The 13,530-nt window shown below is 38.8% G+C and overlaps 1 protein-coding gene across 12 annotated transcripts in view; it reads left to right on the top strand.

Annotated features, from left to right (window-relative positions):
• CEP63 (centrosomal protein 63) overlaps positions 1-12,716 on the top strand; it is a 79,326-nt gene extending 66,610 nt beyond the window's left edge. For 9 of the 12 annotated variants that reach the window (XM_055569625.1, XM_055569623.1, XM_055569622.1 and 6 more), the window contains 6 exons: positions 656-770; positions 1,631-1,828; positions 3,141-3,227; positions 9,072-9,277; positions 10,048-10,333; positions 12,193-12,716. In XM_055569625.1, coding sequence (XP_055425600.1) covers positions 656-770; positions 1,631-1,828; positions 3,141-3,227; positions 9,072-9,277; positions 10,048-10,333; positions 12,193-12,351 — 1,051 coding nt within the window. In that variant the 3' untranslated portion in view covers positions 12,352-12,716. The remainder of the gene's footprint in view (positions 1-655; positions 771-1,630; positions 1,829-3,140; positions 3,228-9,071; positions 9,278-10,047; positions 10,334-12,192) is intronic. The other 3 variants (XM_055569630.1, XM_055569634.1, XM_055569628.1) reach the window with 2 other exon arrangements.
• The last annotated feature ends 814 nt before the right edge of the window (positions 12,717-13,530 follow it).

The raw sequence follows: 13,530 nt of genomic DNA, 5'->3' as shown, positions 1-13,530 counted from the left end.
GGTCGGGGTGGCTCTATCCAGGTAAATGCTGATTAGATTCTTGAAAGGGTGTTGACTGTCCATTGTCAGGTGGTAGGGGGAGGTGCTGTGTGGCCAGGGAGGTGGTATGTGAAAATAAAAGAAATCAGGCTTAGCACATGTCTCAAGGCAGACTGTAAAGCCTAGCAATTTAGAAGCAAAACGACTTTATAGTGGATATAAGCTGTGAGATAAGACAAGTATGGTGTCCCTGAGGTTCTTATATCTGATGAGGGATAAATAAAGGTGACAGGTTGGAAACTCATGATTATTTTGGCAGCTGTGTGATGGATGGGATTGTAATTAAGCGTGGTGAAGAATGACAGTATGATGGCAGCTCGTGTATGACTAGAGAGAAAAAATTGCCTAAGTTGCTATAACATTTAGAGTTTTGTAACCAGTAGTATTTTAAGCAGATAGAAGGTATATAGGTGAACACAGAAGTCAAAAGTATCTCCCCAGAAGTGTGGATTGGATTTTGCTGACTCCACTGATATGGAAATTGGAAATGAGTTTTATTTTGGGGTACAAAGTGATGTTTATTTCTTGGACATTAAGAGGGTAGTTAGATAACTCAACTTGTGGGATTCAGGGTTTTGTTTTGTTTTAAATATGTGACTTTATTTTTGTCATAAAGCTTAGAATCTGTGAGTGCAACATGTAAACAGCTGAGCCAAGAGCTACTGGAAAAATATGGAGAGCTGAAGAAGATGGAAGTGCACAACAATGAGTACAGGGCTGAGATCAAGAAGGTGAGAGGTGCAGACCCCTCCGTGTTTGTAGACTGAGCAGTGGGTTGGGAGGTTATAGTAGTTAATTTTAATGAGAGAAAAATGTCATCCAGAGGCCATGTGATGCTCATGAGTAGAGTGCCTGTAAGGTGCTTAGGAGAATGTCTGTGTCATCCTCAGGGATGCCGTTTAAGTATTTTCAAGATAATTGAAGCCTGCCTCCTTTGAACTTTACAATTTTATTTTAAATATGTCTTGATGAAAAATTTTCTAAAAGATAATACACCTTCTTGCTTGCATGAACACATGAACATATTAATTGAGCTGACATTTAGTATTTTCTTACTGGCTGAAGGTGGTGATGGATGTGTGTTCTCTTCTGTATTGTGGGTAGTTATATCCTCATTGGCATTTGAAGTTTGTGGAATTTGTCTCTGTGTTAGTGGCCCTAACTGTCCTGTTTGTTGAGTCATTTCTTTTTATTACTTCTTTGAGATTACTTCTAGCTCCTTTCTTTTTCTCTTTCTGTTATCTTCTGTGGACCAGGAAACCATATAAGCAAATTTTTAGATTTGCAACCAGAAAGAGTGAAGGTAACAAACGCTGTCCTCTAGACTATGTGTGCTTCAGCTCGTTGATGCTGGTTCTCAGCATCTGAGTCAGCCATCTCTCACTGTTTGGAGATCTAATAAATAATTGTGGGCATAACCACCTGACCTTCAGTACAGATATATAGCTTGGTAAATTGCTAATCTTTTGCAGATTTAATTAGGGAAAAATTTATGACTTGAGGCAAGGTAAAAATTACTCTATTATTAATATTATATTTTTCTATCTAACATGTCTTCTCTCAATTTGTCATGCTTTCTATTTTTTTGCAGTTGAAAGAACAGATTTTACAGGCTGAACAGAGTTACAGTTCTGTACTAGAAGGAATGAAGATGGAGATCTCCCAGCTAACTCGAGAGTTACATCAGCGAGATATCACTATTGCTTCCACCAAAAGTTCTTCCTCTGACATGGAAAAGCGACTCAAAGCAGAGATGCAAAAGGCAGAAGAAAAAGCAGTCGAGCATAAGGTGAAACGAACAAAAATTTTCTTTATTTGAAGTTTGTTTTTGAAGGTTCAATTTATTAAAGGTATAATTTCCATAGTGTTTAATTCAGTACATTTTTATTAACCCCCTTCTTTAGGCTGGTTAACAAGTAGTCTTGTGAAGATTGGCAGGAGTTAAGAGTAGTTCAGACAAGTGAAAGGACTATTTCTATGGTGAGTGGTGAAGGTTACCCTGTTCACTGTGGCAGGTGGGACAAGTGGTGAGGGATGAAATGGGAAAGCAGGGATTAGCTCCTGAAAAGCCCGCCTGCCCTGTGCAGGAGTTTTCATGTTATCTTGGGGTCTGTAGAGAATGGGTTAAACAGGAGTAAAAAGTATCTGTGGTTGTATGGAGAATAAGAAAGGAGGCAGAGAGACCACTCAGATGCTGTCACAGTATTGAGATGGTGGCCTGAGCACTGTGCAGGGGAGACCCAGGGAAGTGGATCATTCTGGAGATACTTGCCTGGTAAGACTGACTAGACTTTGTATTTGACTGGACAGGGAGAGTGAGTTAGACAGAGTTAGGGAAGGATGTCACTAGGATTCCAGCTTGGGCAACTGATTAGAGAGTGATGCTCTTTAATGAAATACAGAAAAGATAAGGAGCAGGTTTGGGGAGGATAATGAATTTGTATGAATATTACACAAAATGGGGAAGCTGGCAGAAGGGACACTGGTTTGAGATAAAAGCTGGACTTTCATATGGAAATATCTAAGTTCCATAGAAGGCCTGGAGTGCAAGATTCAAATCAAGGTAAGACATTTAGCCGTGGAAGTTTTTACATGAAGTTGGCATTTGAAACCCCAAGACACTTAGATATTGTAAGGAGAAGGCATAGAGTGTGAAGAGGAGAGACTTGAACCCAACTTAGGAAACTACTCATTTAGAGTAAAAAGGTGCCAGAATGATGCTAAAAAGGAAAGAGACAATAAGGAAGAAAACCAGATAGTTTTCAGAAAAGAAGCAGGAAGCCAAGGAAGGCAGGAATCTTCAAGTAGGAATAAGCTACTTGAAAGGAGTGCAGATTACAAGATGCTGGAGGCAGAGGCCAGGAAGAGGAGTGCCAGGGAGTCACCAGTGCCTGGATTGATCTGTTTAGAATAATACTCTTAATTGCATGCGTACAAATTCATGTTGAAACACCTCTTCAAAAAATGTTTTAGAAAGTATTTGTATATATGAATGAAGAATGTAACTTCACCTAATGAAAATTATATATAGAAAAAATTTTTAAGATGGATTTGATTTATTCATTACATTTATTTCTTTTTTTCTACTTTTCCCTTCTCAGGAGATGTTGGGTCAGCTGGAATCACTCAAGTTAGAAAATCGTCATCTTTCTGAAATGGTGATGAAATTGGAATTGGGTTTACATGAGGTACATATATAGAAACTTGCTTTTCTGCTATACAAGCCTTAAAAGAAATTCATTTGTTAATACTGATATTGTAGAGAAAGCTAAGATCAAACTATGAAATAATCCTTCTGCAAAAACTTTCTCAAAAAGAAGACAGTGATAGGAGTGGCAAAATATGACTCTTCACTCCAGCAACTGGAAGATTTAAAAAAATACTATATGTGGTAAAAATACATGTAAAATAGAGAGAATATATATAAAGGGTTTAGCATAGTGTCTGGCATTTAGTAGGTATATAATAAATATTTAACGCTGTTATTATTACTGTAATTACTATTTTCACACTCTTTTCATTATAAAGTATGTCATCTTTTAAGTATTTTTGTTTTAAATATATTTCTACAAGGTAAAAGTGTTAAGTGAAATTGTTAGTCGCTTGGTTGTATCTGACTCTGCGACCCCATGGACTATAGCCCTCCAGGCTCCTCTGTCTATGGGATTCTCCAGGCAAAAATACTGGAATGGGTAGCCATTCCCTTCTCCCGGGGATCTTCCCAACTCAGAGATCAAACCCATATCTCCTGCATTGCAGGCAGATTCTTTACCATCTGAGCCACTAGAGAAAATACACTTCATTTAATCAAATATTCTAGAATCTTTTATGCTCAAAGTATTTAGTAGATGATGTAATAGATACAAGGATGGATAAGATTCTTGTCTTTACAAGACTGAGGGTAATCCAGTAGGGGAGGATAAGAAGTGTAAGCAAGCTTCTATGAAACCAGAGAACAGGATTAGCTAACAGAGTTACCAACTGTGTGGGTGCTCTTTTAACTGTTTTGTTATAAAATTGTTATTTTTGCAAAATGACCCGTCTGTTTCTTACCCCTCTTTTCTTGATATAGGTCAAATGCCCAGAGATTTTAGAAATTCTTTTTTTCTGTTTTTCTGGAGAGTCTATGCCTCCAAAAATTCGTGGTTGTACAATGCCCCTTTTGGCTCCTAGGTAGTTTTAGTTTCACTCTCAAGGATTGTGGAGGCTGGGGTGGAAGAACACGCAAAACACTACACGAATACTTTATTTCAGCTAAAAGAAAATACAGGGAATCATTTTTATAATCTTTTGAGAGGGTGAGACTCTCTTAGCATCTTGAAACCACAAATAATTTTACAACATAAAGAATTCTACAACATAAAAATATGAAATTTCTGGATTACAAAAGGCCCCATTTAAAAGACTGATTGACTAGAGGAAAACAATCAGTTAACAGACAAAAGGTTAATGTATTAATATAAAGGCCTTATAAAGATAATACAATCATTGAATCTAGTAGGAAAATAGGTTCAGTTCAGTACAGTTCAGTCACTCAGTGGTGTCCGACTCTTTGAGACCCCATGGACTGCAGCAGGCCAGGCTTCCCTGTCTATTACCAATTCCCAGAGCTTGTTCAAGCTAATGTGCATCGAGTCAGTGATGCCATCCAACCATTTCATCCTCTGTCGTCCCCTTCTCTTCCTGCCTTCAATTTTTTCCAGCATCAGGGTCTTTTCAAATGAGTCAGTTCTTCGCATCAGGTGGCCAAAGTATTGGAATTTCAGCTTCAGCATCAATCCTGCCAATGAGTATTCAGGACTGATTTCCTTTAGGGTTAACTGGTTGGATCTCCTTGCAGTCGAAGGGACTCTCAAGAGTCTTCTCCAACACCACAGTTCAAAAGCATCAATTCTTTGGCACTCAGCTTTCTTTATAGTCCAACTCTCACATCCATATACAACTATTGGTAAAACCATAGCTTTGACTACATGGACCTTTGTCAGCAAAGTAATGTCTCTGCTTTTTAATATGCTATTTAGGCTGGTCATAGCTTTTCTTCCAGGGAGCAAGTGTATTTTAATTTCATGGCTGCAGTCACCATCTGCAGTGATTTTGGAGCCCAAGAAAATAAAGTGTGTCACTGTTTCCATTGTTTCCCCATCTATTTGCCATGAAGTGATGGGACCGGATGCCATGATCTTAGTTTTTTGAATGTTGAATTTTAAGCCTGCATATCTGAGATTATTGATATTTCTCCCAGCAATCTTGATTTCAGCTTGTGCTTCCCCAGCCCAGCATTTCTCATGACGTACTCTGCATATAAGTTAAATAAGCAGGGTGACAATATATAGCCTTGACATACTCCTTTCCCAATTTGGAATCAGTTTGTTGTTCCATGTCTGGTTCTAACTGTTGCTTCTTGACCTGCATACAGGTTTCTCAGGGGGCAGGTAAGGTGATCTGGTATTCCCATCTCTTGAAGAATTTTCCACAGTTTGTTGTGATCTACATAGTCCATAAATAGATAATCATAGAAGTAATGCAGAAATTCAACAAAGAAGAAAAGCAGTTACATCCCTTAATAAACAAAAGAAATAAATATTCTTTTGTTTATTGGCTTGACAATGATTTTTTAAAAACTGATACAACCAGTGTTGGCAGGGATATAGAGCAACAGGCCCTTTAGTGCTCTGTTAATGAGAAAGTAAATTGACACAGCTATTCTGGAGGGCAGTTAAGCAATGTCCATTAAACCGAATGTTAATACATGCAGTCTATAAAGTCCTGAGTCATGTGCATTTCTGATTTTGGTTGTCATTGCTGAATTGTTCTCCTTTTGTCATCAGTTTGCATTCCCAAAGAACCCATCCTGGAGAAGCAAATGCATGAAAACGGTCATTTCAGTGTTGTTTGCAGTATCCAAAATTTTGAAAAAATGTAAATGTTAGTCTGTAGAGGGATGGTTTCATGATTTTCTTTACTAGGAAATGTTATGCCGTCATTTAATGTGGCAGATGAACATATGCTCCCTCGTCAAATCCCTCTAAAACCAAAGTGAAAGGACTTTGTTTTTTAAAGCAAACCTACAAGGATGAAAAATGTAGGAGAGGAGACAACGGCTAAGTATTTTGTAAGGGGGAAGGTGGATGGAAGGAAGGAGAGAAGAAAGGAAGGAAGGAAAACGACTTTATACACCTTGATAAGCAATACTAAGCTAGTGGTGGAGAAAACCAAGAACCTAATTTGCACCACAGAGTCTTCAAAAGGCTCAGAATTTCAGTTCAATTCAGTTGTGGCTGATTCTATGTGACCCCATGCACTGCAGCATGCCAGTCTTCCCTGTCCATCACCAATTCCCAGAGCTTGCTCAAAGTCATGTCCATCTAGTCGGTGATGCCATCCAACCGTCTCATCCTCTGTCATCGCCTTCTCTTCCTGCCTTCAGTCTTTCCCAGCATCTTTCCCAGGGTCTTTTCCAGTGAGTCAGTTCTTCACATCAGGTGGTCAAATTATTGGAGCTTCAGCTTCAGCAACAGTCCTTCCAGTGAATATTCAGGACTGATTTCCTTTAGGGTTGACTGGTTGAATCTCCTTGCAGTCCAGGGGACTCTCAAGAGTCTCCAACACCACAGTTCAAAAGCATCATTTCTTCGGTGCTCAGCTTTCTTTATGGTCCAACTCTCACGTCGGTGCATGACTTCTGGAAAAACCATAGCTTTGACTAGATGAACATTTGTTGGCAAAATAATGTCTCTGCTTTTTGATATGCTGTCTTGGTTGGTCATAACTTTTCTTCCAAAGAGCAAGCATCTTTTAATTTCATGGCTGTAGTCACCATCTGCAGTGATTTTGGAGCCCAAGAAAATAGAGTCTGTCACTGCTCAGGATTTGGAAACAGCTAATTGAGACTTTTATCTTATGTAGTGTGATTACCTGTTCATATTTAAGAGTTGGGAACTCTCAGAAGTGCTTAACCCAGACTATGGCCAGAGATTCTGTTCAGCTTGCTGCTGCTGCTGCTTAGTCACTTCAGTTGTGTCCGACTCTGTGCGACCCCATAGACGGCAGCCTACCAGGCTCCTCTGTCCCTGGGATTCTCCAGGCAAGAACACTGGAGTGGGTTGCCATTTCCTTCTCCAGTGCATGAAAGTGAAAAGTGAAAGTGAAGTCGCTCATTTGTGTTTGACTCTTTGTGACCCCACAGACCGCAGCCCACCAGGCTGCTCCGTCCATGGGATCCTCCAGGCAAGAATACTGGAGTGGGTGCCATTGCCTTAATTTCTTCTGAAACCTCTAACAGTGGTAGGGATGTTCTTTCTTCACACAGTTGTGTGCTTGCTATGCACTTTTTATATTACCTTTCACATTCATTTGTTTGTAATTATTGTTAATAAAATAGTAAATTTGAGAAAAATTTAAATGATGCCTGCCTGGAAAAAGCAAACATTATCTTCTTCTAAAAGATATCTTTAATGACATCAGATACCAAACTCTGGCTGTTGAGGATCATGTCAGCAGTTAAGTTACAGTATAAACATGATGTATGTATTAAGAACAATTATTAGAAAGTTCCATTTTGCATTTACTATCCTAGGAAGGTGATATTACTTTTACAAATGAATAATTTTGGCTAAATAACTCTTAATAAAAGTATCTAATGAGCTTTGTAATGAGAGCAATAGCTCTGATAAATTATTTACCACAGTGAAAATAAAAGTTGCCAGTAGTTCATAGTTTAGCTCCTATGTCCTGCAGATTTTTCTTTTTGAGATTTTATCTGTCAACAACTTCCTGAAAGATTTTATAACTTATTGTCACTACTAGTACAGATAATTAAATGGTTGTATTTTAAGCTTTATTTTTTTGTTAGGTAAATTGTGTTTGTAAAACTACTTGACCAGCTTATTTTCAAAAAATTCTTTATGGAAAAGGGCAAGCTAAACATTGTATTAAATTCCAAAGAAGATAACCATAATTTTTCAGAATGCTAATGAAAATATTTTGTCATTAGGAAAAAATGGTCCAGACTTCTGTTTTTTTTAGGTACTATATTACTAGGAAACACCTAGAATTGAAGAGCAGTAGAATTTATAATCACAGAATTCAGACCATATCAGAGTAGTAATTCGTACGTCATCCTTGTTGAATACTGACTTATCATGTCAAAATCAATCTCACATACCAGAATAGGTACAACATTATGTAAAAGTTTCTAAGACCAGAGAGTTATTTATTTAAAAGTTGTCCATGCCAGTCAGAATTCCTTTTCAGAACCTTATGTTCAGATTTCTTTCTTTGAAATAGGTCTCTTGATTGTCTTCCACAGGTATTGTGGGACTATTCAACCTTCTGTCTCTGTCTTTTCCTTTTTTTTTAAGTTAAACTATAGTTGTATAGTTACAATATTAATATCAAAGTGTACAACATAGTTATTCCATATTTTTATAGATTATGCTGTGTAAAGTTATTATAAAATGATGGCTGTGTGGTCTGCTGTGTAATATGTCCTTGTAGCTCATTTATTTGATACATAGTAGTTGTGCCTCTCACTCCGCTCCCGTCTAGCCGCGCCCCTCCGCTCCCCATTGGTCACCATTCTCTGTGTCTCTGAGTCTGCTTCTGTTTTGTAATATCCATCTGTTTTATATTCTGGTTTCCACATATAAGGGATGACATAGTCTTTGTATTTCTCTGTCTGATTTATTTCACTAAGCTCAACTTTCTCTTTTCTTAAAGAATTCATGGTTATTGTTTTCTTTCTTTTTGTCTGTATTTGATTCTCATTTGTAGCTTTTTTCCATCCTAGTTCCAGCCTTCCTCCAGCTCCTTGGATATTCCTTCACACATCAGGGAAGCCCATTGTGCTCCTACCCCATTAACTGTAAGAAATACATCCTTTTTTTTTTTTAAGGTGCCAAAATCAGATCTATACTTTTTCCTAAGTAAAACCATAGATTAACTAGTCACAGCTAAAAGTAATTTTCCACCAGCAGTATCACAGATCACAAGTATTCTTTTACAAATTAAGTGCCTCTGTTCTTTTTTATTAGGCAAAAGAGATTTCACTAGCAGACCTCCAGGAAAATTATATTGAGGCATTAAATAAATTAGTATCTGAAAATCAACAACTACAGAAAGATTTGATGGATACCAAAGGTCAGCTGGAGATTTCTACTCAGATATGCAAAAAAAACCGGGACAGGATCTTTAAACCAACATACAGCAGAGTACCTGAGTTCAAGAATACAGAGTTCAAGTAAATTTTCTTCATAGTTTATTTAAAATATGTATCTTTATTATGTAATGCTCATTTCTTTGAGAATAATTTCCAATTTATAGAAATTAAATCTTTATCAAAGGACCCTTTGTTTAATTCTGAAGTACAGTGTGTACAAGTAAAGCTGTTAGGTTAAAAAATGCAGGGGGTTATATATCACTTTCATGTCTAGATGTAGGTGAGAATAACAGCCTAATTCCCCTGAGTTTTGTTATGCTGCTTCCCACCTTTCTAGCTTCACTTGTCCCATAAGAAGTGGAAGTTAGCTTTTTATAAAAAGCTTCTTTTGTATTTTTGGTGAACTAATAATAGATTGTTGCCTAAAACATCAGCATTCAATGAAAAACCACCCAGCTTCAGCTCTTAACATGTTTTCCTACCAGGAACCTTTGCTGACACTCTCTCTGCCACTCCCACCTCACCCCCAGGTAAAGATAAGGAACTTTTCTCTGCACAGTGCTCCCCTCTGTCCTACCACCAACCCCACTGGGGCACTCAGATAGCTTACTTGTCTTCCTTGCTGTTGTGTAAGTCTGTGGGGGCAGGAACGTGGTCATAGGGATTGGGTATTTGGGGCCAGGGTGATGAAAAGAATGCCTGGTCTGAACTGGCTTCTGATTTTGTAAATTATAGCCTTCTCCTTAGTCTGGTTCTGTATTTTTATTGAACGTCCAACAATAAGTCTGTTTCTTTAAAGGAGGAAAATTGCTACAATGTTTATCTGCTTTATTTTCTAATCTGCTATCCAGGCCAGCCCATGGCCAGCACAGGCATGATGGGATGAAGGCTGAGCCCTACAAAGCAGGTCTTCATTCTCTGCAAGGACAAGCGTCGGATAGCATAGAGCCTGTGTCCCTGTCCCGGGGCTTCAGCCCCCCGAGCCATCAGATCAGCTCTTGCTGCTCCACTGTCTCTCTGCCATCTAACTTTCTGTGCAAAACTAACTCTCTGCCTTCAGTGCTAGATACAAATGAAACCAACTTTTCTGACACTGTCTCTGAGAGTATAAATGACCCAGAAGACTTTACATCTTCGGTATGGACACTTTCTGATCTTACTAGTTTATTAAATGTGTTTAGTTTGATTTTATTTTTTTATTTTAAGGCGTAAGGTTTTTTTTTTTTCTTGTCTCCTTACTGGTTCTTTCTCTTAAGTACCCTTTGTTATTCTCATGTATTTCTGTCCTAAGATTTTGCTTGTGAAGACTTCAGCCACAAGTACTTTTCAAAAGGTGTCTTATTAAATACAAGTTATAGGGATTCATTTATTTTTAGCCAAAATTGAAAATTCCCTTCCTGCCTTTTTCAGAGAGGCTCACCTTTGTATTGGAAATGATTGGTTCAAGGAATATCTCTGCCTGCCAAGATAGTCCTGGGGCATAGATAGTGGTGAAGGAGAAAAGGAATGGCTGGAAAGGGAAAGAGTGGGTCGAGGCAGAGGAAGTAATGGCAGCTGATGTGTCTGTTTATAGACCATAGACTGGGTGCTGCCCTGCGGGGCCCTGGTGGCAGACGCTGCCCTTCGACAGGGCTGGCCCCTTGTTCCTACAGCAGATGTGAGGACTCCTCTCCACCCTTGTTTTTGCCTTCTGTGCTGAAACACTCAGCTCTGGCCGTTCATTCTCATCACCCTGATGGTCCTGTATCTGTGAAAGTTCAGTATTTTTGACTTTTTAATGTGCCAACAAGTCCATAGGAGTCCTCTTTTAGTTGTTGAAGTAAACGTACTATATATGTAATTCTGAAATCCAAGAAAGACCTGATGACTTAACTTTCTTTCTGAGTTTGGCACTAAGATCTGACCTGGCCTGAACTGATATGATGTGGATAAAATGTTGATTGATCCCACTTAACATTTTATGTCAGAAATACCAATGTGTTTGATGATGGGATGTTATCTCAGACTCATCATAGGTCATGTATTCTATATTTGTGAATTCATCTACTTGCTAAACTATTTGTTACCTGTAAGCAGAACTCATAAGCACTTCCACAGTTATCCATGAACATGGCAGAGCTGGACAAAATGTGAGTCACTGGACTTGCACGTTTCCAGCTAAGGTCAGCCAAGGTGGTGTGTTACCCTCTTGTCTCAGCTCTTGTGCTGAGAGGCCCAGAAGATAGAGCCACTCATGAGCAGTACAGTGCACGAAGCTCAGATGCTGGGCTTGAACAGGGTTTGAACCACAGCTTTGGCACCCATTAATGGGGTGGCCTCAGGCAAGTCACCAAACACTGTGAACCTTGTTTTTTGTGAAATAAAGCAAACAGAATCTACCTGGTGAGTTATTTTTAGGAGTTAGGATTATAATCTATGTGAAGTTTGTGTGTATGTGTTTATGTTTCCCATAAGAGCAGTGTTTCAATATTCATTAATTCAGTGTTTGAGATGACATTATAGAAGGTAACTACTGCAGATAAGGGTCAACTAAATATGGTACATCTAAATTCTGAAACCAGTGAATTCAGACAAGGGGCTGTAGACTCAAATTTTGGAGGAAGGGAAATATTGATTTTTACCTGGTATCTAATTTATTACAGGTAGATTTTCTATGCTTTAAAAAGTAACATTCAGATTTTTATAAATAAGTTTGAAATAAATAGACATTAAATATATCTCTTCTAGAGTATAGAAGGCTCTGAAAGTCTTCAAATGAGTAACTAATATATTTATATGACACTTCACACTTACATAACTGTCAGAAAGGAAGAGATCTGTGTTAATTTTTGTGGAACTTTTTTTTTTTTAACTATTATTATCATTAGGATAAAAACAGTATCTTGTCAGAGGAAAACATGCCCCTTTTGATATTGGTAGTTAGAAAATATCATGAATACTGTGTCTTAGAAATATACTGTTCAACTTACATATGTCAAAATGTGTTTCTCTTTTAGTGTCCCTTGCCTCTGTCTCCTCTTGGTTCAATAGCCACAAGATTTTTGGAAGAGGAAGAGCTGAGGTCTCATCACATCCTAGAGCGCCTAGATGCCCACATCGAAGAACTAAAGCGAGAAAGTGAGAAGACAGTGAAACAATTCACAGTCCTAAAGTAGCCTCCTAAAAATCACAAACTTGGAAATAAAAATAAACACTGGAGAGTTACTGTCATCATGAAGTAGCAGCTCTTTGAAAGCCTGAACATGTGACTATATAGAAACCATAAAAATGAGATGTACTAAAGCTGCCGTGACGAATCTGAGAAGCTGATACTTAGCTCTAAGGTGTTTTCTCTGCACTGTCTTGTTTAAAGGACTTTTTCCAGCAATAACATGTAAATAAACCACTTTGCTAGACTTTTTTCTCATATTAATATTTATTATCATAAAGTAATACTTTCTCTTGCTGACTTAAGTGTAATAGCTGTAGACTAATTAAAGATTTTATGATGCATGTTGGAAATAAAGTAACTGTAGGAACTTCCTTTGGGAGCAGTGTGTGTAGTGGAAGCATGGATCTCAGAGGCAGAGTGATCCAGATTTTGCTGGGTTTTATACTGGTTTTGCTCCTCGTTAGTCATTTGGGCTGGTAATGTGTGAGGCTAGGTGGAATTATGTGAAGGGGCTGGAGAAGTTTGACAGGAAGCCCTCTTCTATTCAAAAGACAGATGTGGGAAAGAGGTGGGAGCAGGGCCTGTGGCTGGGTTAGCGTGGGAGCCTGGGGACACTCAGTAGAAATCTCGGCATCTGCATTTCTGAGGAGAGGTTTGAAGGGGAAACAAAGATGTCAAGGTGCAGAGGCATTTGAAGCTGTGGAGATCTGAAGGAGGAGGGCAAGGAGACAGAAGAGCAGGACTTGGGGCCCGAAGGACACCAGCACATGAGCATCATGTGGTTAGATCCAGCAGAGGAGCTGGAATGTGCAACCAGAGACCAGAAGGCGAGGTGGAGGGCTCTTGTCAGAAGATGGGGCTCCTGTGACCAGCCCTCTCTGTGGATCTTTCCCATCAGCAAGCAAACATCCTGTTATTTCTCCTTTCTTTAAAGCAAAACAAAACCTCAGTTGCACATCCTCCCTCCTGCTCCACACACCTGCTCCCCTTCACACACGTCTCTGGCGAGAATTGTCTGCAGTGACTGTTGCCACTGCCGTCTTTTTTTTTTAAATTTATTTTTAATTGGCGGATAATGGCTTCAAAATGTTGTCTGGGTTTCTGTCATACAACAAAGTGAATCAGCCATAAGTACACATGTGTCCCCTCCCTCTTGAACCTCTCTCCCATTCCCCATCTCATC

Source organism: Bubalus kerabau, chromosome 2 (assembly GCF_029407905.1).
Source record: "Bubalus kerabau isolate K-KA32 ecotype Philippines breed swamp buffalo chromosome 2, PCC_UOA_SB_1v2, whole genome shotgun sequence".
In the NCBI taxonomy this organism is placed as follows: Eukaryota; Metazoa; Chordata; class Mammalia; order Artiodactyla; family Bovidae; genus Bubalus; species Bubalus kerabau.
This window is presented reverse-complemented; position numbering and strand designations above follow the sequence as displayed.